At 41.8% G+C, this 16,736-nt stretch overlaps 2 protein-coding genes across 4 annotated transcripts; one reads left to right on the forward strand and one right to left on the reverse strand.

Annotated features, from left to right (window-relative positions):
• Positions 1 to 3,589: 3,589 nt before the first annotated feature.
• Positions 3,590 to 8,346, reverse strand: LOC133124319 (motile sperm domain-containing protein 1-like). Of its 3 annotated transcripts, none has more exons than XM_061235416.1 (6): positions 8,164 to 8,346; positions 6,905 to 7,227; positions 6,605 to 6,680; positions 5,921 to 6,141; positions 5,398 to 5,550; positions 3,590 to 4,487 (listed from the first exon to the last, which is right to left on the reverse strand). In XM_061235416.1, the coding sequence occupies exons 2-6, from the start codon at positions 7,137 to 7,139 to the stop codon at positions 4,459 to 4,461; spliced, it is 714 nt and encodes a 237-aa protein (XP_061091400.1). In that variant the 5' UTR covers positions 7,140 to 7,227; positions 8,164 to 8,346; the 3' UTR covers positions 3,590 to 4,458. The 3 variants fall into 3 exon arrangements, with proteins under 3 accessions (XP_061091400.1, XP_061091401.1, XP_061091402.1); XM_061235417.1 differs by having other exon boundaries at positions 6,905 to 7,254; XM_061235418.1 differs by lacking the exon at positions 8,164 to 8,346 and adding an exon at positions 7,523 to 8,132.
• A 502-nt stretch (positions 8,347 to 8,848) lies between these two features.
• On the forward strand, positions 8,849 to 16,736 carry LOC133124317 (mitochondrial 2-oxoglutarate/malate carrier protein-like). The gene is made up of 8 exons (XM_061235415.1): positions 8,849 to 9,188; positions 10,824 to 10,976; positions 11,213 to 11,419; positions 11,757 to 11,847; positions 11,975 to 12,065; positions 12,490 to 12,589; positions 14,758 to 14,809; positions 15,478 to 16,736. The coding sequence occupies exons 1-8, from the start codon at positions 9,112 to 9,114 to the stop codon at positions 15,631 to 15,633; spliced, it is 927 nt and encodes a 308-aa protein (XP_061091399.1). The 5' UTR covers positions 8,849 to 9,111; the 3' UTR covers positions 15,634 to 16,736.

The raw sequence follows: 16,736 nt of genomic DNA on the forward strand, positions 1-16,736 counted from the left end.
TCATTTTAAAACTAAAAACAGACTTTGTCTTATTATGGTGTTGCTGGGAATCTACTCCCTTTGTGGAACCAAGTCAGGACTGGCGAAGTAACACATTGACGACCATTTTTCAATTGAAAATGTTTTATTACGATGCACAAAGGGACATGAAGGTGCTGTGACAAAACACAGTCGTGAACTGAGAATGATATGGTTCTGAATTTTAAAGAGTTTGTGTTATAAATATGTTGCCTATAGGGCACTAAATGCATGTAAATGGTAAATGGTCTGCATTTATATAGCACCTATATCCAAAGCGCTGTACAATTGATGCTTCTCATTCACCCATTCACACTCACATACCAACGGCCCTCCAACTGCCAAACAACAGCTCTTACCTCCTAAGCAATGTCATGTGTGACGTTTTATTCAAAAATACTTAGAAGTACGAGAATACTTTTTGAAGCTCAATATCCCAAAACTCTCAGAATGCAGATCTGCTAATTGTCAGTTCACAAAGTGAGGGTTTAAGTACCCTGGTCAGAGGTTATTTACCGTTATTTAGCTGACACTTTTTATCCAAAGCAACTTACTGTTGAACACACTAAGCAGGGGACAATCCCCCCGGGGGCTTAAGGGCCTTGCTCAAAGGCCAACAGCTGTGCATATCTCATCATGGCTATACCAGGGCTTGAACCACCAACCTTCCGGGTCCCTGTCAGGTACCAAGGCTACAGGCTGCTCAGAGGTATAGCAATTGCCAACATTCCCAGCAAGGAATACACATTGCACCCATATATACCAGGGACATCTATTTGTTCTGCTGTGGTTCGACACCCTTTTTATCTGCTGCTGTTGTATGTTCTTACAGATAATGATTGGCCATCAGTCCCAAACAGTGGGAGGGCTGTTGCAGAGTGTGTCTGAATGTGTATAATAATGAAGGTAAAACAATAAATAACTTAATCAGAATAAAACAATCAATCACATTTTTACATTTTTAGTAAATCGAACCTGAATAACTCAAACTTATCAGTACTCACTGATTTGTGCAAGCCCAGCCTACTCAGGTGTGAAGACGCCTTTTACAGAAGCACTTGCACTCTGGGTTCAGGGCCTGTTTTGTAAGTAGGAAGGGAAGTGAGAATGGAATGGAATGGCACTGTTCCCCTACCTGCTGTGGGCAGATCATAAATCATAGCCCTGCTTACTGTCCCAGACCAGAACTGTCAGGAACACAGGACACCAGGCAGCAGCTGGAACCTTGGAAGCAGGGCCTAGTAAATGTTAACATATGCAATGTCCTGGAGCTGTGGATGACTCACTGCGGACTGGTCTTTTTCACCAACCGGTGACCGGAATATGGGCTGTCAAGACGTATCACTGTGTTTAGCTCCAGTGTTCATCAGACCTGATCAGATATAGCCTTTAGTTACTCGAATGTTACTCAACAAAATGATACACTCTCCTACGCTCTTGTGGCAGACAACACTGGATCTCATATGGATGCTTATAGAGCAGTTGGTGGTTGTTACGACCCCCTGCCTCCCTGCCTGTTTGTCTCTCGCCCCTGCCTGTAGGTATGACGTTGTGTGTGTCTGTGTTCTGGCAGGGGCTGGAGGGGGGCGTGGCAGGGAGGGAAATTGGCTTCACTGGTGACACCTGTGACCAGTGAAGCTAATTGTTTCAGTATTGGATAAAAGGGTTCAGGAGAGCTCAGGTAGTTGTTCAGCTCTTCCCCCACAGAGACACCTGTGAGGTTTGTGCCTTTTGTTATGTTGTACACCTTACAACATTCCACTCCTATACTTTCCACTCATGCACTCACTCACATTACTGATTTGCTGATCTCCACACCCCATTGTTTTATTATGTTGATTAGGTTCTGTTTGCTTTTGTTATAATAAATAAGTAAAAAGTGACTTGGTTGTGCATCTCCCCTTTATTTGTCATGGCCCAACGAGGGGGGCCATGATAGTGGTCAGAACAGTGTGGGTGAGGACATTGCTTCCAGGAAGGCCAACCTTAATGTCCACATAGACGATGACTCCATCCATCACCAATCAAGGTTTGCCCAGCAATACAGGAGACTTGGGGCCACCTACACTTGAAAGCAGGAACAGAATGTATATTCGCAATGGCAGTTATGCATTCAGTACTACAGAACAACTATTTAGAGCAAGATTTCCTTGCAGACATCTTTGATGGATTTGGGTAGAAACTGAGGAACGAGATGTGGCAAATGTCTTTTCAAAGGTCCACAAGACTAAAGACAGAATAAAACGGGCATTTGTCATTCTGGATTACAGAAAGTGCTAGGAATTACTGTACAGTTGTATTACCAAATCAGATTGATTCCAAATCTTTTCCTAACGCAGTCTTTTATGCCACAAAACAAGCGCATGAAATGTCTGTTTAAATTTCATCCTGGTTTGTCAAACCTGCACCTTCTGCTCCAGTAGTCCCTCCACAGTGTAGACATCTGATTGACAGTTAAAAGTGTTTTCTATTACCAGACAGCAGAGCCCTCACGGTTTGTGCTGGTAAAGCATTTTTTTCCCCATTATTAGTGCCTTACCTATAACAGACCATACTGCAACCATACTGCAGACTGGTCCCTGGTTACTTAACGCCACTAGAAGGCACAAATGGGACAGATTAGGTCTCATGTCTCTTGGACAGCAGGCTCTGAAAAATAACGAGTTGTCCAGGACGGCTGGGGGTCACACAGCACTCAATTTACAATGGCCTTCAGGGATTCCGTTAAGTTTTTTAGGAAAGAGCAGCTTCCTCCTACTCATGTAAATGAGGTACCGCCATCTGTACTTTATTTCTGCTAGCAGATGTTCAGATTGCTAGATCTGGGTAATGCAATCAACGAGGAAGTCATATTTGTCTACAAATCTTTATATGCGAAATTTTTCTGCAAGATATTAGCATTAACAGATTTATAGATGGATTGTATTATGCGCCTGATTATTTCTAGGAAATCATTTTAACCAAAATTACAGTAGTCATGCATATGAAATGCAATAGTCACTATATTTTATATTTTATTTAGTCACAAGACAAGTTCCTGAATGTCTCTATCAATGGGGAATTTGAAAACTATGAATCAATGATCCAACTAGCCACAAAAGCGTACTGTGCTATATGTAATGCAGTTTACCATATTTACATATTCAGCAATTCAATTCAATACAATAACTATTTGGCACATCCACAGATTTAGTAGCCATTCCATCTGAAGCAGATACTAGCATTAAAAGGTCAAGAAAAACTAAAAAAAAATGCTTATGCAAATATACAGTAACTAGATACCTAATACTGTATGTGCAAAACACCCTGGGTGTTCAACGCAGTTAAATGATCATTGTGTGAGGGCATCTCCTCATAACTTTCAGTCTCCTATCTACAGTAGCCGTGTAGAGCTTTCTCCAATATCTGTCTTTTTGTTACTATATTGATGTGGAGCTAAATCCGCTAGCAATTATAATTCAATTTAAATCTATTTTTAATCTTTCTAAGTTTAAGCAATAATAGAAACTATGAAGTCACCATTACATATCAAGTTTTTTTCATTTAGAAAAAAGGGAAAAGTATAAATGACTTGCAATAAAAATAGAGCTTTAATATACATATGGAATATAAACACTAGCAACGTACCATGTATACATACATACATACTGCATGTTCATGCATTTCCAGCTGACATGCAGATGTTTTGGTCCATCAACTTCAACAAGCTGCAGGCAACAATTATTTTATACTGATGAAGCAAATGGAATTATCTATATATACACGTATATGGAATATTGAAACAGCAACAATTCAGCTCAATAACAGCAAGAGCACTTGGGTAAAAATTACTGTGAGATCTGCATGGAGTGGAGGTTTATAATATGGCAGGTTCAAGGCTCATGTACTGTACTGTACTGTACGTATGTATTTTTGACATCCTCTATAATGATCCTCTCTTCTAGAAGTTCAGTCTACTGCAAGCTGGCCCTCAAGAAACTCTCAAAGCGATCCTTACAATAATGTCCTGCTAGGCTACAGTGAGCCTCAAATAAACTGGCCAGGTCACATTCCCGCGATGTAGTTTGCAGCAAAGTTAACACAACATGCCATGTGCGCTAGCAGGGATCCAGAGGCTGCTGTGCGTCTTAGAGCGGATGTTCAAAAAGAGGGTCTGTTCTTTGTCAGTCCCAGTGTCAGTCCGGTCTTTTGGGTTTGGTTGCTTCTCAAGTGTACTCCACACACTCTTCTGCTGGATAAAACTGGCCATATTATGACTTTTATGACGCAAAAGACTGGCTGTTGAAAGTTGGTTGGTCAATCCCTCTTTCAGGCAGTGTCCTTCAGTCTTTCGAGGACAGCTACAGTCTTCCTCTTCCTACAGCTACCGCAGCTGTCTGTAAACATCTACCCAATTCAATTTTAAATCTTGAAGATTTTCAGTCTCGCTCGCTTCTCACTTCAACGTAGAAACACCATGGTGAGCAGGCCTGTTAAATGAGGTGAAGGGATGGAAAAAGAGATAAACAGGTCAAGTTTTCATGTTCGAAGGAACCTGGTTTACATCAGTGTACCACTCATCCTGAATGAATAGCTAAGCTGCGGTCACTGCTACATTTCCCAGAGAGGAATATTCACAGATAGGGTAAGAGCGCTCCTGAATGAAATTACTTAAACTTGGGAGTATACATGCATCACAGTTCTGACAAGTTTCCTTGCTTGTGAACAATTATTTTTGAACTCGTCTCCAATTTGAATGAAAAATGTAATGAAGTGAAGTGAATCTGAGGCAAGACTGCAGGTAATGTAATCGGTTTACCCCAAGTAATATTAAAATGCTCAATGTCCTACAAAGCAGGCAGCTAATTGAGCCTCGAGCAGTCACATAATGTACTTCGACCTTGCAGAATCGCTTCATGATTAAGCCAATTGTGTTCAACTGAAAAACTATCAAGCTTATTTTATTTTCCCAAAATTGCCCATGGCAACCGTTCTACTGACTGCATAAAGTGGCAGCTGATGAGGTGTCAGTGTGTTTGCATCTGTGAATATGTCTGGGTAAATGTTTCCTGACACTCCCCCTCATATACGAAGGTCTGAAGTACCATGCAGTGCACTTGTGAAAAAAATAAAACAGGAAAACTGAAAATACCAGGAGAAGACAGAAAACCAAATTAATGTGTGACAAAATTGCACCATCTTGTGTTTCGAATATGTGGCACCTGAAATAATATTAAGTGTGAGATTATCTCCATTATCTGCAAGTGCAGTTTATAGCTTATCCTTCCTTAATAAATTATATTTCCATGACATACATGCAGATGTTGAGTTAACTGTGAATTTCCTGTCCATCACCAGTAGATTAATGATTATCATTAATAAGCCAGAACAAGTCCTTACCCAGTATGTAGGCACAGACCAGTTTCTGCATAACAGTGACATGAATGTGCAGTGGAACCAGAGGGCTCGGCTCGCTGTGCAAAGGGAGCATGAGGCAGGTGATGCACACCAGCCCGACAACGATGTAGAGAGCGAACAGGGAGGCGTCACGACCTGTGCCAGACGCACAGCAGTAAAGCACGGGAATGAGGATACACGCTGCAAACTAGCGATTAGCACTGAGCTTCTAGTCATAATTACAAACAGTCAGACCTACCCATCACATTTGTACATGACTCTGAGCATGCTGGAATGTGAATTAATTAATTAATTAATTTATTTATTTATTTAACTCAGGACCCACACCAGTGTGGAAGCAAGTGCTTTCAGCATATTTTGCCTCTCTCATTTACCCAAATGTTTCCACCTTTATGGCCACTATCTGCATATGTTCTGTTCTCTCAGTCATTGCCTTGCCATCACAGATGTACTTCCCCCTGCTCTGATGCTGCTCTCTCTCCTCCGCTCCTAGTCGGTCTCTTACCTCTGTCGGGGTTCAGTACCCCCGGAGGGAACATGGCTGCCGAGCTCATTGGAGGTGCAGCTCTTCCCTGAGGGGTCTCCAGGGGCTTCTCCGCTCCCTCACCCCCCCTCAGCTCGGCCCAGATTTCCCGCGTCCCCCTCTGCCCCCCTCCCGACACCTCCAGCCTGAAGCGGTCCCTTCGCCCCCAGTTCCTGGAGCTGACATCCTGGTGCCGCACTACACTGCGAAAGGACAGGGAGAAAGCCAGGTCAGCAAATTCTGCCTTACAACACATCCTAATCATAGCTACTGCTCACTAGTCCAGAACACAAAATGTTCCCTAACACCTGTCAACCCTGACACATTAAGTTTTATTCACTGAATGAGACTTAATATCATAATAATCATATGTTACGAATGTAAATTTATATATATCTATACACACACACACACACACACACACACACACACACACACACACACACACACACACACACACACACACAGAGTTCACAACCCCTGTGAAATAATTGCATTAACACCCATTGGGTTGATGTATACAATTCTTGATCATTGCCTGGTAATTTGGTTTGTAGGAACCATTCTAATTAGGAACATATGGCCTTTATGCACAGCCCTCCTATTAAAAGCACAAGGAAATGAACATCAGATGTGCAATGTAAAATGTACGGGTAATAGACTCACATATCTACACAGGACCGGGCCCTCACATTGCCCTCCGCTTCAACTACCGTGTAGAGAGCAGGAGCTGTGCAGAGCACTAAAGCAAAACGCAGAAGAAGAGCAGAAGCAGGGAATGAGTGAAGCAATCCCAAAATAACAGACAGTATGAGTTATTACAAGCGCACAAAGCAAACATCTCTCCACCTAAATCTGCAACTATTACTGCCTGAGTGAACATTTTATTTCCTCTCACCTCTGCTCCCAGTACAGTGTCTTTCATAAATCCCTCCTCTACCCATTAGCCCCACCTCAGTTACTCACCTTTGAACCTCAGCACAAAGCTGTAAGGATTATAGAAGGTTAGGACCCTTCTGTGTGAGCTGTGCTCCTGAGCGTAGAACACCAGCTCTGTGGGGAACAGGAACACAGGGAGGCTGTCCTGTGACTTAGGGTGACCAACGACAGCAGCCGAGGGGCTGGGGGCATGCCTGTCCTTCTTCCTTACTCTGCCCGTCTCCTGGATACCATCTGGACTGCTTTGGCCCTGGTGCATCATTGTTCGCGGCGTCGTATGTCCACAGCCATTCTTCACAGAGGCAGGGCTGGCTGGTCAGGTCCGAAACTGATGGCTACACTGCCGCCATCTAGTGGGCAACAGATCAAATGGCACACTGCAGTGAGGAATCGAGGCACGGAAGTAACCTTAATTAGTTATCTTACCTTACGTAGCCTAGCGCTGTAGCTAGCTTGCAGTTTTATTCAGATGTACTTTTTCCATCAATGACCGGCCATATTATATATTCTTAATGAAACATATCTTGAAACAGCGCCCCTTCTTATAGAGCTTAAAGTGAGGTATATAACGTAACTAGTGAACTTACCTGGTTTCGTTTGCCATAGAAATAGCAATATTAGCTAGCTAACAAACAAAACAATTACCTTCTTTAGCTTGTGTCGCTAGTTAGCTAGAGCCAGCATATCTACATGGCCATTCCTAACGATGACATTATTCTAATGTTCATGAATAATTATACTATAAATGTATCTCATGAGGTTGGCTCGCTAATAAGCAAGTAACCAGTAAGTTACACAGCAATAGGTGCAAATTGCAACGTTATGGAAAGGCTGGCTCCCTAATTATTCGGTCGTAGCAAGTCAACATTTTTTCTGGTAAAGTATTCCCACAGCTAGCTAGCAACGTGTGACGTGTAGCATAGGCATCTTGATATCTCATGTCGTTAGCTAGATCGCCCGAATAAACCAGGCACGTAGCTAACGCTTACGAGCTAGGATAGCTAACAGCTTGTTGAACTTGCGTGCTATAGAACCAGAGGCTATTTTGTATCAACTGGTCTAATCTGCAAGCCTGTTTTAATAAAAAAATAACATACATTACATATCTATTGCTGGCTAGCTAGCTAGTTACCTGATAATTAATATAATGCCTGTTGCGAGCATAATCTTTAAAAGCCACGGTATGCTAACGCTAACCACAACCAAAGGTGTGTTACAACACTGAGATAATTTACAATGGAAAAGTTGGTCAATTATAGCTAGCTAGGTATATTTAAACTCCTTACCGTTCAGTAACGTTACTTGGCTAAACTGTCGCATTTTTTCTACCGTTCATGAAACTAACCAACCAAGATAGATAAAGTGGGCATTATAGTATCATCCCTTCATCAACTTGTTTGCCCTTCGGTCTATCGTCTAGCAAGCTATGCTGGACTAGCTACAGTTATCTTCCGTGTTTACGTTTCAGAGTGACAGCGTGAATGACCACCCCCTTGTTTGTATTTATTGGCTTGGCCGAAAGAGACGCCAGGCAAATAGAACAGAATACAAGTTTAAAATAATTATTCAACAAAATTATAACTATAACAAAAACAGCTTGCAAGTGTTATATTGTTTTTCATGAAGATAATAGCCACTGTATCGTAAACATTTGTAGAATTTCCCTAAAGAAAAAGGGAAATCACAAATGTATCTTAAATGTACTTCTATGCATTATGCTCACATTAATAAATAAATAAATAAATAATTATGTTATTAGGTAGGTATTATGTAACGATAAATAGTATATCTGTGGTATTTGTCAGGGGCGAAGAGATAGTGAATGGTGATATTCCTCACTAGCTAACTCAGTTTGTTTGGCATCGTTGAATTCTACCCACGAACACAGAACACCGTTCAGTTTTAGCGTTTCTTGGATAATGGTTAGCCATAAAGTTGGATATTGTTCCATAAACCGGATTACCTCATTTTGTCATGGAGCGTGCATGCCATGAGCCATGAGAGTTAACTGCGGTTTTGCGCGTTCTTCATTTCTATTGGAGCAGCAACAGGAGCAGGGTACTTTCTACGTGCACACCGCCTACTACTAGTGTCGCCTTCCAAAGGTGACTGCAAATTGGCTAACGACGTTGCTAGTACTATCTGTCGACTCAGGTGGATACAGTGGTTAGGGAGAGCAGTTGACAGTGACATCCGTTTGAATTGGTGTCTAGCTATCTATATTATTTAGCACAATGACAGCTGCTTCGGACTCCGTAAAGCCCAAAACCTCTCCTAAAGCCATAAAGTTCCTCTTCGGTGGGCTTGCCGGGTGAGTACTGCTTCAGTCCGGTTTCACATGCACAACCGCTAAATAAACTAGCTCGCTTGTTAGCTAGTGTGACTGCTTGCAAGCCAAACCTTTGATGGTCTGGGTTTAGAATAGCAAGGGGCTAGCTATCAATCAAACTTGCTAAAATACATACCACTATTATGCTGTCCCTCAGTACTAATTGGTTGTACAGCTCTTTTGTTATTTCAACTGTCAACAGTGCTAACCCCATTCCTCAATCAAACGTAAAATGCATGTGACTGTCGCTTACGAGCTGGTTAACGTTAGCTAAGGAATCTGCATTTTACAATGACTGAAGAGTAATATTATGGTAGCTATCTATTTCAGGATTTGACATGAACCAAAATTAAGCTGACTAGATGACATTTGCGTAATTTATGTTCATGGACAATATTAGTAATACTACTAACATCAATGTAATCAGTTACCCATCTACCTAAAATAAATCACAAATGTCAACAGCTGTAGATTTTCCAAATGCAGCAATGTAAGTGTGGACTTTGCAATAATGAAAATGAGATGTATGCCCATGTATTAATCGGCTAATTTGTTCATATTTGGGCATACCGTTTGGGCTTGTGCCTCAGATGTAGGTTGTAGTAGGTTTTCAAACAGTCCCGTAACCGCCAGTACAGCCTAAATGTCAGCTAAAAACATTTGTCCCAACGCCCTGCTAATTTGAACTGATATCAACAAATTACTGACGCACAGTAAAAAACAAAAACAAGGGGACCAAAAACCAGCTTCTACAAAACCCAGGTTGCGATATTTACCATGTGCCACAAATATGGCTAATTAAATAAACATGAATGCCCCCTCCTCCCCACCCCCACAGCCTTAGTGTATTGGCATAACAACTGCGTTTAGTATATAAAAGCAGCTATTTTACCCATAAAATGACAAAAGGTGAATCACAAAATTAGATTATTTTTCTAATGTTGAGGATGTAGCATAGAGTGGTGGTGCAGTCACTGTGTTTTTTTTCCTTGTGGATGTCCAAATATTGCAGCTGTCATAAGTGAATAGCTTCTGGCATTTCTTGCAAGCAGAATATCCTTTGACCCATTTTTGTGGTTGACAATATTGCCAAACCAGTTCCAAACAATGGATTTTACTTCTGAATTATTGTCCACACTCCATAATCCACAACTGGCAATGTTAGCATTCAATTTGCCCTTGATTAAGCTCATGGATTTGTTCACTTTTTATTCATTGCATTTCATCACTTTTTCATCCTTGCATGTACAATGGATCTGTAATGTATAATCTGTAATTTCATTGGAAATGGTGTTCACTTTACAAGTTTACTAAATTGTTCATCTGTCCAATATTATTTGAGGGTTACATTACATATCTTCTCTGGTTACAAAGCACTATACGACAATTAGATTCCTGATTCCTCTAACAATAACAGGATTGATTGATAAAAATTTTAAAAAATTATTTGTGTTAGCACTTTTTAGATTCTGCAGTATTGCTATTCCCATTCACTTCTTTCACTAAAGGCTGGTCACCTGTATTCATCTATGATGACCCTTTACAGTATGTAAGGTGAGTTCTGCTGACCGCAGCTGTCAAAGAACACCAAGTAACAGCCCCTCTTCCTCTTGGCAGTATGGGGGCGACGGTGTTTGTGCAACCGCTTGACCTGGTAAAGAACCGCATGCAGCTGAGTGGGCAGGGTTCGAAGGCCCGCGAGTACAGGACCAGCCTGCACGCTGTGGCCAGCATCCTGCGGAATGAGGGCATCGGGGGCATCTACACAGGGTAAGAGCAGGGCACAGGGGCAGGGCAGCCTGCATGTTTTAGCATGAGTGCTCTGGGCATAAAGCTGGGGCCGTCATCAAATTTTGGCATCTTTGAATATCTGTAAAAGAACATTATCTGAATATCTGTCCCCTCACTTTGTTCCCTCCTTTTATTCCTCTGTCCGCAATTCCCCTCTACTCTCTTTCCTATTTTGTTGTCTTCATTTCTCTCTCTTATTCTTTTACACTTTCCAGTTTGTCAGCAGGCCTGTTGCGACAGGCCACCTATACCACCACGCGGTTGGGCATCTACACTATTCTGTTTGAGCGGATGACCAAGGCGGATGGGACGCCCCCTAACTTCTTCATGAAGGCTCTGATTGGCATGACAGCTGGGGCCACAGGGGCCTTTGTGGGGACCCCTGCTGAGGTGTCCCTCATTCGCATGACCGCTGATGGCCGGTGAGAACAGACAAACGGCAGCACGAGGAAGGGAGTAGGCCAACTGCAGGCCGAATCGGAAGAATTCATCCTCCACAGCTTTCAGTGCCCTTTTGTGCTCCACGCTAAATGTTGCTGAAGCTTCTGTGAAGACTGTCAGTCACGGTGCAAACCAACCTTAGCAAGTCTGGAAAATGTCTGGAATGATGTCTCATAGGATGATGTTAGAGGTGAGGTGAGAAGATTAAATGAAATGAAAGCAGTATGTTAGGTTTGACGCAGGAACACATTTTTCTCAGCTCATGCCCACATCGTGAGAGCGCGCAATTAATAATCTATGGACTCCTTCCCTCGCCAGCTTACCCCCAGACCAGAGGAGGGGATACTCCAACGTCTTCAATGCTCTGATCAGGATAACTCGTGAGGAGGGGCTCACAACATTGTGGAGGGTAGGACGTCTGTAGGACCTCTCTCCTCCTTACACTCTCACTCTATAGCAGAGCAATGTCTTACTCTAGTGGCCTAGTAGTCTTTTACAGTACAACAGTGATAATACAAGCCTTGTGTGTGTTTCAGGGCTGCATACCCACCATGGCCCGAGCTGTAGTGGTCAATGCTGCTCAGCTGGCCTCTTACTCCCAGTCCAAACAGGCACTGCTGGACACTGGTAAGGGATTACAGTCACATACATCACTTTAATAAAACTGACACCACATTATGTCCAAATCCTGTCTATATGGTCATAATGGATGAAACCCAGTCAGATGCAATGTCTGGTAACCCTAAGAAACATATCCCCAAAAAAGGGGGACAGCTGTTCTCCATCATTGGCCTTAATTTATTGGATCCGTATGGATTCAAGCAAACCTTTTAGGAGCTGTTCCAGCACATTTGATGAAGTTGAGAATTTAGTAGGGTTTATTGGTGGCTCAAAACAATAGTATAGCAATCATTTTGATTGGTTGTAAAGGTATAAGGTCAAGAGGGTTCCAAAAACCTCTTATAATAAGATGAAAAGGACCGTCTGTTAATGTGTGTGTGAGGGTTCTTCTCTCAGCCATGGAGAGGAGCTCATGTTTTCTCTCACACAGGGCATTTCCATGACGACATTCTGTGCCACTTCTGCGCCAGCATGATCAGCGGCCTGGTCACCACTGCAGCCTCCATGCCCGTGGACATCGTCAAGACCCGGTTTGTCTGTCCACTAGCCTGACCCTCTTTCTCTCTGTCCCCATGGTCCAGAGATGGGGACTCCAGACTCGACTCGGACCCGTCCAAAAATGACATGAGACTCGACTCGTGAACAATAAGAGTATAAAATGCCATTGTGAACAATGTCACAACCAATCATTATTTTTCAATGATTTATATGAAAAATAATCCTTGGTTAAATCACACTCAACGTTGTTTTACACGGCACAGCGTGCGCTTTTCAGTTGCAACCATAGCAACAACCTACACGGTATCTCTTGCAGCATAGCTAATGTTACAGTTCTGCTTGTTGTGACCTTTGGGTTTAAACAATTCAGGCTTATAGAGCCAAACTAAATTATTGCATGTTGCAAAAGTTGCAGCATTAAAATAAAAGATGCCGGAGCAACCACATCAGTTTGGAGCAACCATCAGACATTTGAAAACTCATCCGGAAAGGTCAGTCAGTTTACTACCACAGGAGCTGATGCCACCGATTTTCACTGTTACCTAACATTAGCTGGCTAAACTGTTGTGTTGGCCAAGTGACGCTTTTAGACTTAGTATATTGTTTGGGTCACCATTTAATCAGCATCACGAAAGCACAAAATCTAATATTTTGTTGACTATCAATAACGTTAGAACAAACTTCTTCAGTTTGGCTTGAAAAGCCCTTTCCATTTTAATTGTCAACGTAGATCACAGAAGCAGCTGCGTTTTCAATGAAACGGTCATCTAATGGGGTTTTAGTCTGGACCTTGAGCAAAGTGTTATACTATTTTAAAAACCTTTCAGTGTGATCTTTAAAATCGATATGCAAGCAGAACAGCAAGTCATTTTGAATGTCCTGTTAGGTGACGCTATGTGGTAGTTGCGTGCACATTGATTGTTATTCCAGTGTTCTACAAATATGAAGTGTATGTACTTTAGCTTCTTTGTTATAGACATTGGCATTAAAAGCTGTAGAACGTGAGTTTGGCATGTACATTATAATTTCACTGTGCATTGGTTAATGCATAGTTATTCTACCTAGGTTTTCCGATAGCATAATGTTCAGTTGTCACACACGTGATGTCATATACACTATGTCATCTACACTTCTGGTTTCTATATCTTCAACAAGTAGAGCAATCGTGATTCATTTCTATAGTGATACTGTTGTTTAGGCTGAACCATTCTGGAGACTTGAGACTTGACTCGGACTTGCATTTGATAACTGGTGAACATGTATGCCGTGGTTGTTCATTGTGTTACACTCACCATAGCACTCTTGTACATGTCACGTGATACCAACGCACACCAGTGGAACAGGGTTTGCACTTTGCTGTAGGCAGTCACAAACATTCCTGTGCACATTGACCCTCTGGACATGAGTCTAGTCGTCCTAATTTGTACTCAGCATTACTGCTCTCTATCCTTGTTTCCTTTCTATCTTCCTTTTGTTGGGCTTCCTGCTCGCATAACTTTATTTGAGTTGTAAAGGCCCTTGTCTGGAAAATATTAAAGGCGTGTTTTTTGCTCTGCAGCCTTGCATGCAAAGTTCTGCAATCCAGATGTGGCAGATAAAAAGTATGCAGTGTACCCTGGGTTCCTGTTTGTCAGCATTTCTAGGGTCACATGACTCTCCTTTGTGTGATTGACATCCTGTTTAGCGCCTCGGCTGATGAACCTCTCATTGTTTTTCAGACGCACCAGCAGACATCCATATTTAAAGGGCTGTGCACTGAAGCTAGACATTCTGTTTTCTTTGAGAAATCAAATTGAATTGCTATGCTCAAGGGATCTAATGCAGTCTGTACCCTCATATTTATGAAAAGTACTGACACTACTGCCCCCGCTGTTTTCCACTAGTCTATACACAATACTATATGTCTACTCATCCTATTCTGACAATAAATAAATATATAAACTTACCTTTACATATTTGGTGAATTGTCATGCATATTCTATTAAGCTCTTGGCATAATATTATATCTACTAATAGTCCCAAAATATGTATGATATTTCAGTTTGATGGTGTTGATGTCACATCATTTCTAAAACAGTAACGGAGACACCCAGATTGTTTGCTACATTTTCTCTGTCTTGACTGTGCCATTTAAGAGTCCACTTTGACTTCACATTCACTTCATGACTTCTATATACATTTGCCCTTATCCTTGTTTCAGGATCCAGAATATGAGAATGATTGACGGCAAGCCAGAGTACAAGAACGGATTGGTGAGTCCGCCTGGCTGTTTGACTTCTTCACCCCCCTCTGGTTTATTAGAGACAGCTGGGCCCCTGACCTTCAGGGAGGGAGTGGGATCATCTTGAGAACCGAGCTCAATGTTGAAGGCAGGATGTATATTATCTACACGGGGACAGATGCATAAATACTGTAAAAATGCATGTTTGCTATTCCTTTAGCCCTTTCACTCATGTGACACTCAAGTGTACCTACCATAAAATACCAAGGCCATTATCGACCTTATACCTTTTAATCCAAACAAAATGACTGCTATACTATTGTTTTGAGTTCTTATTAAAACCCTACTAAAGTTTCTCAACCAAGGCCTTGGGATTTGGATGGAAGCTCTTAATATTGGGCTTTGAATATTGGGCTTTGAACTGAAAGGGTTACTTGTTCCTTGAAACTGCTTTCCTGCTTAAGAATATGCTGCAGAAAATAAAGAGGTAAACCATGAGACTATGATACGAGATTGTTACCTGATATGGCTTGTCATAGTGTAGAAGGTTATATGTGTACAGTCTTTATGGTATTATGCAGGAAATCAGGGGCTTCACAACTTTGCTGTATTGCTAAAAGGAGTAAGCACATGACTGTTGATTCAGTATTGATGTATAATGTACTAAATTTGCTCCTCTCCCATCTTCTCCCTGGTTAGGAAGTACTGTTGAAGGTGGTGCGGAATGAGGGTTTCTTCAGTCTGTGGAAGGGCTTCACCCCATACTACGCCCGCCTGGGGCCCCACACAGTGCTCACATTCATCTTCCTTGAGCAGATGAACAAGTTCTACAAAGCCTATTTCCTTGACTCATAAGACATTAAAGTGTGGCTTGGCAACTCACTGATGGACACCTTTAAAAACTGACATTCTGCTTCACTCTGGTCGACACATATACACAGTCTTATTCCTGTAAATTAATGCCAGACTGATCTTAAGTCTAATGCTGAAGTCTAATGCTGTATAGTGAATCTCTTTCTGTCACATTGACCAACAGACATGGTCAGCTTCCCCCTGTAGGAAGGTGCCTTCTCTACCTCTCATTGCCTTTGACACACAGACTAAGACACTTTCTCATAGACCTGTTCAGTTTTAGTCATATTAAGGCTACTGACAGAGATTGAAGGCAACACAGGCACCTATGGAAAACCATGTTTGTCAGCACTGTCCTCTGTTTCCATCTCTTGGTCACTGTGGTCAACTGTGCTCCTAGGAATTCAGAGATTTAGAAGTAAACTTTGCTACAGAAATTATATTTACACCACAGTAAAATATGTTTATGCAACAGGAGACAGCACATATGGATGTGTTATGCTTTTACATAGCACTTTTAGGGATTGGCAAACTCAGTGATACAGCCTACTCAGATATCTTGTCACATGGAGGAAGCCTGTGAAAATCCGTAGACTTGTCTTCCTGTGCGCTGAAGCCCTGTTTCAGCTAATCACTGCAATGTAACCATTGTTACAATTCCAACAGCAGGGGAATCATGAGTCCAGTGAATGTTAGAAGCCTCCAAGCAAAGAGAGGACTGAAAGTGGGTCCGGTGGAGCCCCTCTTTCCACAAACATCTAAGTGAATAACCAAGCCTCTTTCCTGAAGCTGCTGTATACAAAGACCAGTAGCCCAGTGTGTGTAAAAACATTTTTTAAACTACAATTTCACTGGTGGTTGAAATTGCAAAACATCACCGCACACCAGTAGATGCCATGCTTTTAAAAATTATTTAAATAATATTTTCAAACCCAGTGCTACTTCTGCTGTATAGTTGTCAGTCTCCTTCAATGTCTGTACATCTGAATATTAATGTTGAAGGATTTCATGAACTATGGAGCATCATGTAATTTCAATGTGGTTTTTTTTTTCCTTGAAAAAAAAAGAATAAAAGTACAAAAAATGTTTTTTCATTTTTCAAAATA

This window comes from Conger conger, chromosome 3 (assembly GCF_963514075.1).
Source record: "Conger conger chromosome 3, fConCon1.1, whole genome shotgun sequence".
NCBI lineage: Eukaryota > Metazoa > Chordata > Actinopteri > Anguilliformes > Congridae > Conger > Conger conger.